This window comes from Anomalospiza imberbis, chromosome 7 (genome assembly GCF_031753505.1).
Source record: "Anomalospiza imberbis isolate Cuckoo-Finch-1a 21T00152 chromosome 7, ASM3175350v1, whole genome shotgun sequence".
Classification (NCBI taxonomy): domain Eukaryota; kingdom Metazoa; phylum Chordata; class Aves; order Passeriformes; family Viduidae; genus Anomalospiza; species Anomalospiza imberbis.
The window spans coordinates 5,015,375-5,028,443 of NC_089687.1; the positions used below are offsets into that span (position 1 = coordinate 5,015,375).

The 13,069-nt window shown below is 39.0% G+C and overlaps 1 protein-coding gene across 1 annotated transcript in view; it reads left to right on the forward strand.

Moving 5' to 3' along the window:
* Positions 1 to 13,069, forward strand: part of LRP1B (LDL receptor related protein 1B) — a 633,449-nt gene that overhangs the window by 356,641 nt on the left and 263,739 nt on the right. Inside the window, exon 7 of the mRNA XM_068195161.1 lies at positions 8,149 to 8,311. Within this exon, the coding sequence (XP_068051262.1) occupies positions 8,149 to 8,311 (163 nt within the window). The remainder of the gene's footprint in view (positions 1 to 8,148; positions 8,312 to 13,069) is intronic.

Sequence of the window (13,069 nt, forward strand, 5' to 3'; positions counted from 1 at the left end):
TTCACTTCTCAATTATTCCCCAACAAGCATTTCTTAAGGCACTGTTGCTTACCTCTGGTATTAAACTGTTCAAAGTTTCTCTGGAAGTCATTTCCCTGAAATACTTTGCATTGTGGAAGTAACTCCATACATTTATTGGCATCTCTTTGCAATGTAATCACCTGCTGCTTAGCCTGTCTGTGGAAGAACGTTTTGAGTGGCTTTATTGTTGTGTGATGAAGGTTTATGGGGTTCATAACCCATGCAGGGGGCTGTCCTAGGGAGGTGGGAGGTGGTTGAAGGAAGGGAATGTCACAGCCTGGAGCAGCCACGCCGTGTCCCCACAGCAGCTCTCCAAGGCCACGTGTTTGATGGGATGCCTGTTGCAGCTGAATTATGCTTTAATTTTAACAGTGGGTGACTTAACTGCTTTGAAGTAAATAACTGGGTTTGATTTACAGTCTCACTAGATTTATAAGAAGCTGTTGAATGTTCAGCTAAAAAGAAGAAAAAAAAAAAAAAAAGACTGTTATAGCTATGTACCTCTATAAATCTGTCTTTATTGTTCAGCATGTACATGGGCCACTGGGACCCCATTACAGGTTTGCAATCACTGGGCAATGTTTTTGAGACTCAGCAATGCAGAAATTAGGAATGTCATGGTTTTCAGCTATTCTTACTTATTTCTGACATGAGATTGATGTCAGAAAATTCACCCTCTGTACAAATCTTAACAGTCAGGATTAGAAGATAGGGCCACTCACAAGGCCCTTACTTAATTGTTTCACACTTTCTCTATGCTCCTTTAACCTGTTGGCATCACAGCCAGCTCTGTGATGCAGGGCCCAATAACAGAAATTTCATTCGTCTGACTTCTTCCAGAAGCTCAATGCATTTCCTGGTAGAATCATTCTATAACAAAAGGAGAAGAAAGATGCTTAAGAATTTAGGACTGGATTTTGCTACCTTGCTGTAAAATTCCTGGGAAAGGCACAAACATATCTGGGGCATCATCACATTTCCACCGAGTGTTGTGTAAAGGAATTTGTTAGAGGAGGATATTGCTGATGATTGTTGTTGTCATTGTTGTTAATATTGTTTTTTTTTTGGATTTCCAGTAGAAGGAGGAAGTTTATTAAAGCCACACTTTCACGTTTCTCTCTCAGTACCTGCTCAATATTCCACCTCAGCCAATGCAGAATCATGGAATCACAGAATGCTTTGGGTTGAAAGAGACCTCTAAGATCATCTCACTCTCCTGCCAAGGGCAGGGACACCTTCCACTGTCCCAGGTTGTTCCAAGCCCCGTCCAGCCTGGCCTTGGGCACTTCCAGGGATGGGGCAGCTACAACTTCTTCCAGCTCCTCACCAAATGCCCAGATTTTTTTCTTTTCTGTACCTGCTGGGAAGTTGAATGCCTGAATCTCAGAGCACCTGAATCGGCCACGTCTCTGAGAGACTTTGTGTCTTTCTGAGCCATCAGGATGCTTTCATTAAGTATTCCTAATATTTAGATTATTCTTATATTTTTGAAAATTCTTTAGCTTGGAGAAACTGCTATTTCTCAGTGTTCACATTTATAGGTTTTTAATGCAGTATATTGTGCTCCAGGGTTGAAAGAAAGCCAATGATATTTTTGTCAGTAACCAAATTGATTGAAATTGAAATACTTTTACTCCACAAAGAAAAGGAAAAGCTTTCTCTTCTTCTGAGGAACTTGAAATCCAGATGCTTTAAAGTGCTTATTTAAATTTTGTGTGTTTTAGGTTCTGCATTGTGCTTCTAACAGAGAGTATCTCTGAAGATGGATTTAATTCAGAGGAATCAGATATTTGAGGATGATTAATTTGAAAAAGATGGATGGATATTCTTCACTTGATTTTTCATTTTTCAACTTATGTAATGATCACTCTGGACATGGCTGTTAAAAGTTGAGACACCAGTGTGTCTGACTTATTGAATGGTGACATCTTTAATAAAAATCATATTTTTAGGTGGCATTACAGACAGAATTATGGCAAATTCTTGGTAGTAGAAGAGGCACAGAGAAAATCCATTCCAGCTTCACTTTCCCAAGGCACTGTGTCAGTACAAGGCTGTCTGGGCTGCTAATTAGGAACATTAATGTCAAAAGAGTGGCACAGCAAAGGCAGTGCTGCTGCAGGGTTTCACAGCTTGTCATTTATGTGTTTTAACACTTCTTACCTGCTCTCACCCTCACTGCCTATTGAAGAAAAAATAATTAAAAAAAAAAGACTTGGTGCTCCTTGTCTTGTTCCAAAGCTGGCTTTTTACTCAGTGGAGGCAAAAAGTATTCCCAAGTGACTTTCTGCTTATCTTTGCAATAAAGTTTGTTTGTTCCCTGATAAATAAAAAATTTTATCACTTTTTTTCTTTCTAACTAGATAATAAATTAAACTGTGTCTGGCCATGCCAGTTTGGACATTGCATTCAGAAAGGAGATATAGGAGTTCTAGAAGAAAAATTAGTAATTTAAAATAATTAAAATAATTCTTCCTTTGAGATTAATTTTTACAAAAAAAAAAAAAAAAAAAAAAGGAAAAAACAAAGCAAGCAAAATCCAAAAAGACCTAAAAACAACCCAACATTTCTGTGTCAAAAACAAAGATTGTTTTAAGCACTTTCAAATATATATTTTTTAAATATACATTATTATTATGGGGAAAATCTAATTATGAATTCAATACTGATTTATATCTGCATATATGAGGAAGTTTTCATTGCAGTAGTGTCCAGACTAAGGAAAAATTGACTATATAAGGCAGTAGAAGCTAAGTTCTTTCCCTTAAAATCCTGAGAAATGGTCAATCTCTTTCATCATTGACAAGAAATATATGGAGAAAAGTTTCACTCAAAAGTTTCTCAAAAACAGTCCAACAACTCAAGAATTCCACTGAGTAGTTTGCTCCAATCAGTTCATACATTAAAAGCAAGGGATGTTTATACTGAAGCTTTTAACAGGAAAGAGCTTGCTAATTTTTGTTTCTACATCTGGGAATAATGAAATCTGTGAAATATAATACTGATTTTAATAGATAGTATTAGGTAGAATCCTTTCTTGTAATAGAAATACAAGAATATGTCACTGTTTTTCCTTCTCTTCTGCTGATGACCTGAAGTCTTGTGCTAGTCTTGATTTGAAATGGAAATAAATGTAATAATTCATACAAGATAGATGTTGGAAAATCAAAGTGAAAGAAGAGAGCCATTTTATTTTTCTCTGATTTCCATAAACTATGGTTTGGCTCTAAGACATGTATTTCCAGGACCCTTTGAAGATTTAGCCACCCTTATATGAAATTATTGTTTTTGCTAAAGGTCTAATAATGTCTATGTGTTTAAAAGACATAGGAAAAGTTCGCTTCCAGACACACTTTTGCTGTGCCCAGTCTACATAATGTCATTAAGTAGAGCACAATTTAACCTATATGCTGTCTTAACTATTCTTTATGAAGTCCTTAAAAGGAAATCCTAGTTTTTAGAAAGTAATAAAGGAAAGATGATCACATTTGGCAGAAATGCTCCAAGGAAACTTTTATTAATATAGGAAAAGCCCTCAGAACTATAGAGAGGATTGCTCAGAATAAATATGTGTGTTTTCAAGGGGAAACATTTCTTTTTAGAGGCTTCTGAAACCGTGCAAATGGAAGAAAAAAAGATTAATTACTTTAAAGATGTGAGTGGACCAGACATCTGCACATAGTGGGGCTTATATATGAATCCAGAAATAGGCATGAAATGAATTCAGTAACTTCTTGAGTACAAAATTTTTATATATATTTTAAAAGCCCCCAGTTCAGCCATAGCCTTACCTCAGTGGTTTACAGTGCATGCAACTCATGGGGAGCTGGGGAGCCATTCACAGCAGCTTCATGAAGAGCTGCTACCAAACCATGGAGATGAAAACCCATAATCTGCCAACTGAGGGGATTTCTCATGTGGAATTTCATTTGGTGGGGGAGGGGACCTGGATAATTCTTTACAAACTTCTGTTGCGAGAAGGTGGATGTGTCCAGCACGGAACAGAGACAAACCCCGGAGCAGAGCAGTGGTGCCTCCAACACACAAATGCCAAATGTGCTCAGTGCCCACATGAATTGCTAAGGACAGTGATGGGCTGGTTTGGAGGGAAGTGTTCTCTGCATAGCAGGAAGAAGCATGGACAGATGACTCTTCAACTACTTAAAGCCGAAAAGTGGTGTGTTTATTACAGCACCAGGCACAAGTGGAATAATTTCCAAAGGCATGTGCAAAGAATCACAGGCTCTGGCTCTCTATTTATCTAAAAAAGTCTTACATATTCATATAATTCCTAAAAAAACTAATACATATTCATTACCTAATCCCACCTACCCTTGTTTCATAGTGAAATGTTTTTAAATAAGTCCAAAGTTCCTTCATGCTTGTGCAGACTTTCATTTCAAATGGGTCGGTGGGTTCTGAAATGGGTTGGTGGGTTCTGAAATGGGTCAGTGGGTTCTGAAATGGGTCGGTGGGTTCTGAAATGGGCCAGTGGGTTCTGAAATGGGTCAGTAGGTTCTGAAATGGGTCGGTGGGTTCTGAAATGGGTCAGTAGGTTCTGAAATGGGTCAGTGGGTTCTGAAATGGGTCAGTAGGTTCTGTAATAGGTCAGTGGGTTCTGAAATGGGTCAGTGGGTTCTGAAATGGGTCAGTAGGTTCTGTAATAGGTCAGTGGGTTCTGAAATGGGTCAGTGGGTTCTGAAATGGGTCAGTAGGTTCTGAAATGGGTCAGTGGGTTCTGAAATGGGCCAGTGGGTTCTGAAATGGGTCTGCTCTTCTGAGGTCAAAGTGACCCTTTACTTTTGCCTTGTTGATAGGCTTTGGACCCCTTGGCTTTAGGTCAAGTATCAGGGCCCAAGTGCAGCCATGGTCCCCTTCTTTTTCACAATTACATCAGCATCCTATCCTGCTTCTTTAAACACAGTAAAGACAAATACATGATTTATATCTGAGCCTTAACTATTCCGTCTGCTAATAATTAACTATCCCTTATTATTTCTTCTTGCTATACTCTTAATTGTTTCTTCCCCTCCAGCCCCTAAGTAAATCTAGCTAAACATGTAACTCTTTCTGTGTCACCCTGATTTCTTAGGATTTTCTAAAGCCTTCTGAATTTACATTCTTGTAGAGAACTATCTCACGCAACTTTCTGTAAACAACCTATTGTTTTGCATTCTTTCATAGAGGTGGAGAAATTTGATAGACTGGTAGTTTGTCCAGTGTTGTTGGAGAGGTGGCACATTCACCTTCCAATCGACTGGCACCTTTTGAGAACTATAAATGATTGGAGTCAGAAAAAATAAATTAGTCTCTTCATGGTGACCAAAGCTGTGGTACATCGTTTTTCCTTGTGTCCTCTGGTGACATTTCTGTTTCTTTAAACCATTGATTCAGGATATTTCTCTGGCAGTCTGTTCTTCTGAAGAAAATTACGGTGTATTAATGTGTTGCTTGTTCTGGAAACTGTGATAAAATCATGAAGCATGGCATGCTCTGGGAAGAGCAGCTTTAAAAGAAATGCAGTTGGAATGAGCCTAAACCTCTCCAATAGCCCGTGCTGATGGGAGATCCATGCCCTTCCCAAATCCTGCTTGGCAGGGAACTTGGATAAATAAGTGTTCACAGCTACCAATGCTGTTTGACACAAAGTTTATGGTGTGGTATTGCTTCTGGATGTCTCACTTTTCCTGGAATGCTGAGCTCAGTTTTAATTACATAATGCAAATGGTTATCCCTATTATGACCTTGAATTAATTATTCTTGGTTTCCATAAAAAAAACAAGCTCTTTGATGCAATTTCTTGTGATATGTTACCAAAAACCTAAGGAAAGAACAGAGCAAATGTTTTATAACTGTAAGTACTGGTATGTTAACAAATGCAATAACCTGTGTGTGATATGCCTTTCATGTATATATCACTTTTATCTCAAAATAGGTATGTTTTTCACACAATAGGAGAAAAAACCCTCCTTCAACAGGTTGCTACTTAACCTCGTTCCTTTTCATCCAGTTCCCAGTGTACAGCAATCTTCTAGAGCTCTCATTGCAGGAATTTAATTACTAGTTTTATTTCTACAAATGTTTGCAATTGGTTCCCTTTTGTACCTTTTGTCCCATTGAAACGATATTTTCTGAAATGCTTCTGTTACGCAGAAGCTTATCTGCAATTTTCAAAAGTCTTCCTGAATCAGTAAACCATAAATTTTTCATTCCATGAGTCTAACTTCAGAAAACGGTAAGCAGGCACATTGAAAACGATTTAACCATTACCAATTTTCAGAGGCACAGAGTTTTCTTCTGGCATTTTTAAAAGCATGTCCTATATTTTGCTTGGAAAAGGGGAGGAGGAAAAAAAAAAAAGTGTTTTCTTCCATTTGTCTGAAATATATCAATGCTCACGTATCTCACAGTGCATTTGACACTGGCCTCCTTTGGAGTTTGGATATTGGGCTAAATGGAGCATTTCTTTATTCTGGCTCAGCAGATCTTGGTAATAAGATCTATCAGGCACAATATTCACTTTGAATTCAAAGGGAAATGAGTAGTGGAAGGGCAGGAATGGGAGAGACAGAAGACAGCAGTGAACTGTGTAATGGGGTGGCTGAGGTGGGATACAGTTGGTGTTCCTGGTATTTCACTGAGTAAATCTTATTTAAGTTACCTGCACTTTGAAGGACAATAAATGAGCTTCCATGTCTGTTTTAAGTAAGAGGCTCATAAACCCTGAGTTAGCATCAAAAACTCAATGAATACAATTTTTGTTCAGTCAAGTTTACTTACTACTCTCCAGTGCAGTGTGGATGTGATGGTGGCAGGATTTTTTTTTTTTTTTTTTTTGGATTGTGGAAAGCAAACCTAAAAATCCCCCATCTGAAGGATTATAAGCATACAGAAAACTAGAAGTTAAAAAAAAAAACAAAACAAAAAGACAGCTTTTCTATGTAATGCTATTTTATCACATCTGAGTTCTCTCATCATGACACAATCTCAGCTTACATTAGCACTATTTTGAAAGCACTGTAATATAATAAACATATTTAAGCTTTATAAATCAAAAATCATTGATATTGATCATTGAAAACATTTAGCAGGATATATTTTTCTATTAATTGCAGTATTCTTTATTAAAGATTAACTAATTCTTTCCTGCAGAGTGGTATCAATACAGTACTATCAATAAGAAGAGGAAGAAAAGAAATCTTAGTTAAATAAAATGGATAAAGTTATGTTCTTTGCACTTCTCTGTACTTTTGCTTACTGTAACAGTAAGATGGTGTATGGGCAGGTCAGCTGATTTATAGAAAAATGGAGGATTTATAAGGCATATACAGAGTGTGGTTCCAGGATCCCACAAGGAAAAGAACGGAGTGAGCAGCTGTGTTAGGGCGCTATGAAGATGACACAGTGTCCTGAAAAGGAAAACTTGGTTGTTAGTGAATGTCCCTGTTTTATCACAGAAAATTTACTTCAGTGCTACTTATTGTGGCAACTATCAGGAATCTGGCAGCATCCAGATACCCCAGAACTACAAGAAAAAAGTATTTTAAATGAAAATGAATGAATAGATAAGGTGGTTTTAGATGTGCATATCACACTTTTTTTTTTAGCCCCCTGCAAATATAACCAACTACCTCCTTTAATTTTTACCAGTGTCCCATCCCAGGGTCTGGCAGACATCCTAGAACACTAAATCCAGAATCTGAGTGGCTTCAGAGCTGCCTTCCCCCAGCAACCTGGTACCACCAGTGTTTCAGCTGTTTCACAGGTGCACCATCATTCAGTGGTGCTGTTTCTGAGGAGACCATAAAAAATCACAATGACACACTTAAAAATATTTAACAGAGCTCAAAACAAATGTGTAGCTTTCAAACTACTGTGGTTGCAATCAGATGTCTGTACTTAAAAAGGAAAAATATTCTCCCCAACCCCTATTTGTGTATTGAGTATTGGATTCCTTATAGAAACCCTATAATAGATGCAAAGCAGCTGGAGCTCTCTAAGTGAGTGAAGCATGTGCTGGCAGAGCAGCCAGCAGTCGCTTCCTTGGATTGAAACTGCACTCCTGAGCTCCTTTTTCTTTCTTTTTTCCTTTTTTTTTTTTTTTTTTTTTTTTTTTTTTTTTTGCAGATGTGCAGCAAATAGCAGTGGACTGGATCACGGGGAATTTTTACTTTGTGGATCACGTCAGTGACAGGATCTTTGTCTGCAGCCAGAATGGGTCAGTGTGTGTGACCCTCATCGAGCTGGACCTCAGCAACCCCAGGGCCATAGCTGTCGATCCAACATCAGGGTAAGGTTCTTTCTTTGCACTAGGATTCATTTCACAGGAGTCTGTGACTGCACATCATGTATGTGTCCCATGCAGATGTTTTAAAATCTGGTTTTCCTTTGCTGTATTGAGTTACTTGCATAGTTGCTGTACTAAAGCAATAACGCGTAATGAACTTGGAGCAAATAGTTAACTGTGCTAATTGCAGTAATTATTGCAGCATGTGCCTTGTGACACATTCTCAAAATGGAATCAAAACTGAGAAAGCAATTTGATCCCTACTTGTCACAACATTTGCTTTTGTGTCTGCTTTTCTGTAAGTTGTGTTTCTTAGTAAAGGAAAGGAATTTTTGAAGGATTTTTATGCTGAATCCCCTCATTTACAGGGATATTGGAAAGGAGTTTACCAAGTTTATTTGCACAAAAAAAATGGAAGAATTTTTTACTGTGCTTTAGGGGGTCAGCTCTAATGGTAGAATTACCATTTTCTGTTCCATAGATAGCTACCTTCAGTGCCAATTGGGAATTAAACCTTGCTCAAAATAAAGAGTATTAAATGTCTTCCCTTTTATAACATCTACCTGGGAAAAGTTTTTAAGCAATAATGATGTAAAAGCATAACTAAATAGGAGTAGGAATAGGATCAAATTAATTATAACTAAATTTTGGTAAGGGTTTTGAACAAGGATTTTACCTTGATTTTATTAATCAATAAGTAGTTCAGACCAAAATCCCTGATGGAAAATGTCCTAAACTGCCATAAGCCCCTTCTTAACAAATACAAAAATATTTACAGTAGAACAGCTTGTCATCCATATGTGGACTTTTGTCAGTCTTTATTTAAAGCCTGAATGAATATTAAGAAGCATTATCACAATGACTTCAATTCTGACAGGAACAGCTTGCATGTAAAATTTACAAAGAAGTTTGATAATGTGATCTTGAATATAGCTGTACTTCTCTCTGCAGCAGATGGTAAGCTTGACTCGATCTGACTGCAGAGTTGTTTTAAAAGAAAAATAAAAATTCATGTAGAAATTGATTTTCTGCAAGTTCTGATCTGAAAGAACTTGAAGCTTTCAAATTTGCTGACAGCAGCCTTTTTTCTATGCCTTTACTTGTATAGTCTTTGCTGGATTTACTGGATGAATCCAAAGCTTGCCATTAGCTAATCTTATCTGTCAGGGATGTAGGAATTGTGCCCAAGCCTTTGGTTTTGTGAGGAGGGACAGAAAAATGAGAGCCTTCAGTTGTTATCTGCTGGCTACAAACCATTCCTGCTTCAGAGCCACCGGTTCAGTGCCATGTGCAAGGTGAACAGTGGCTGGTGTGGGGAGAGGGAAGTGCTGGCCTGTAGGAAAGGCCACAAGTGACCATGATATTTCACACTGTGATTCTTATGAAGCAATCTCCATTTATTTTGCAGTTCAGCAGTTATTTCTTTTTTTTTTTTTTTTAATTAATTATCTGATGTATATTGACCTGTTAACTGGATACCTAACATACATTTTAACTGCTAAACCCCAATGTATGTATTAGTTATGTTAGTTTTTGACTGGGTTTTGATCCAGAATGCAAACAGATAATGAAAAAGCATTCTAGCTATTAAAAAAAAAACACAAAAAAACCCCAAAAAAACCTCTTGATCCTTTCTTTTGTCTTTTGTTGTCTGTCCTTCTTTTCTTCTTTTAACCCTTTCATGCTGATAGTGGTTGTGACTTATTTTGGTGCCAGAGTTTTAGGGTGGTACTGCTGTCTTGATAACTCAGTGGGTTTATTTTATTTAAAAAATCACAAAAGCATCCATCCCAAAACCTATAGTGCAAGTTGAGCTCTGAATGATCTGCTGCTCACACAGAGGGGACCATTTCCAATGCTGGGAAATCCAGAGTGTGACCCCAAGCCTTTATGTCTGTGACAAACTTCCTGTAGTAGCACAGGGTCAAGCCCTGTTATTCTTGCATGTTCACATCCGTGTGTTAGGAGTTTAGTTATGTCATGAACCAGAAATTCTGCTTTTATCCATAAAACAACCAAGGCATGGTGGAAAATTTGCTCATTCCCAATGGTTCCCTTCACTGCACTCAAGAATATCTTTTCTGAGTGTGGTTAATTTTACATCTCTGTGCCTGCAAGTTATGATAGATGTTTAGTGGTGATGGTTTGATATATTCTCCTATGAGCTTGCAATGGAACTTGAGCTACTAAGCTGCTTTCCTATCACACAGGGAGTGAAAGAACTTTTCATAGAAGCCTTTTCTCATAAAACTGAATTTGAAATTGAGAGAAAAAAGATTGTGCTATTCATACAGCTCTTGAAGTGCCATGTTTGTTATGTTTCTCTTCCAAGCACGTTACTTTGGCAGGATTTCAGCACTTTGTCAATCTGAACTGTGTTTGATGTTTTGGTTATTTCAGACTAGATCTAATGCACAACCACCAGAAAAATACCTGTTTCCCCCAGTGAGCTGGTAACTTACCCAGTTAGGGGTTTTGCAGTACTCATCTCTTTCACTAATTATCAATTAAGAGTAGCACAGTGTAAGTATCAGACCAGTGTTGAGGAGAGCATTTCCAGGGACAGAGAATGTGTCTCCACTGATCACTGGGAGCACTTCAGAGCCCAGACACAGCAGTGAAACATGGATTGAAAGAAAAGCTAGGACAAGGAGAGGAGGAAATATAGTGGCAATTGGCAACAGATAGAGAGAATAAATTGTTTTACAATATTATATTATCTATCAAATGCCTTTGAACTAAGATGTTTGGCTCCATATGTCTGCAGTTGATAGCTTTGATAAATTTTAATACGGGACTTCTTTTCTTCAGTGGTCAAGGAACAGAAGCAATTATTTTTGCTGGTCCATGAAATTGGTGTAAAATTGATGATGGTGCTGCTGACTGTCAACATGAAACAAATACAAGCTGGGTTAGAATGGATTTAGCTGAGATCCTCAGTTCAGGTCTGCTGTACTCATGGGGAATGGCTTTTCAAAGTATTCCAGCCAGTATTCCATTGGCATATTCATGAGACTTTGATCACCAGACATTGATGATGGGGAAGGTAACACATTTAAAACTCACAGGAGGATAGATCAGATTTAGGTTCTCTCCCAGCTCTGCCACAACCAGCTAAAAAGCTCTACACAGAGTATTTTATTCTGTTCATGGCTCTGCATCTCTTATGTATTTATTAAGAAGCATAAAATGCCTGTTGTTCAAGCTATGTGATATTTGAATGCATTCAGAAACATTAGGAATTAATATTGTGGAATGCTAACTGTGTATATATTGATATTTATTAATTATATTTATATAAATATGTCTACTTAGTTGCCTCCAGTGTTCAAGGTAAATTGTTGCCTTCCACTGCACCACAATGGCCATGGAGAATGTACTGCACCATTTTACAGAGCAAAAGTGCCTTGGAGCAGGAGGATGTGCTGCAGTTCCCTCCCAACACTTCAGTCCTGGTCATACTGCTCAGACATCTGATATATATGGAATAATATAAATACCAGGGTGTCTTAATGCCTCCTCATACCCATTTTCTGATTTCTTTGGGAATGCCAGAAAATGGGGAAAGGACAGGAAGAGCAGATGAGGTTGGAACCTTGGGGCTACTCCTGGTTCCAGAATTGTGCAGCTCGTACCAATGGCTGTGATGCCTTTTGGGATGCCAGCCATAACTTTCTACTTTATTTCCCAGGCTTATGGAAAAAGATGAACTTTAAGGAGGAGGTTTGAAAAGTGGAGGGTATTGATGTAGCATCCAGTGACAAAACTGTTCAAATAAAAGGAGATGTGTTGCTAGAGGTTACATGGGGTGACATTGCAGAAAGGATGTGCAGAGCAAGGCTGGAGCGTGGAAGGACGTGTGGAACAGAGTGTGGAGCAGTAATGGGAGTAAGGAAATGGTTTAGACACCTCCTACATGAACCTCCACAGAATCATCACAGAATTCCAGAACAGTTTGGGTTGGAAAAGACCTTAAACTCAGCCAGTTCCACCCCCTGCCATGGCAGGGACACCTTTGCTATCCCAGGTTGGTCCAAGCCCTGTCCAACCTGGCCTTGAACACTTCCAGGGATGGGGCAGCCACAGCTGCTCTGGGCACCCTGTGCCAGGGCCTCACCTCCTCACAGGGGTAAATCTCTTCCCCATATCCCATCTGACCCTTCTTCTTTTTGAAGTCATTCCCCCTCGTCCTGTCCCTCCAGGCCTTGTCCTCAGTCCCTCTCCAGCTCTCCTGGAGCCCCTTTAGGCTCTGGAAGGGGCTCTGAGCTCTCCCAGAGCCTTCCCACCTCCACACTGAACACCCCCAAGTCTCCCAGCCTGGCTCCAGAGCAGAGGGGCTCCAGTCCTGGGAGCATCTTTGTGGCCTCCCCAGGAGCTGCTCCAGCAGCTCCTGTCCTTCCTGTGTTGAGGATCCCAGGGCTGGAGGCAGCTCTGCAGGTGGGGTCTCACCTTGACCTGGCCACTCTTCCTGTGATGCAGCCAGGAGCTGGGTGGCTTTCTGGGCTGCCAGGGCACACTGGAGGCCAATAAAAGAGATGGTGGATCGAGGGGGAGAAGAGGAGGAGGGGGAAGAGAAGAACCAGAGAGGATGAACAATCGAGTCATTGCTGGAGTCATTGAGACTTGTGACTGCCATTTAAAAGTTGTTTTAGGAACAAAGGGGAGAAAAGACTTCTAAAGAGATTTGTAAAAGGAGCAAGCTCACATTTTAATACTGCAACAGTGTGTGTCATGTAAATATTTGAATAAATCTTTTAATCG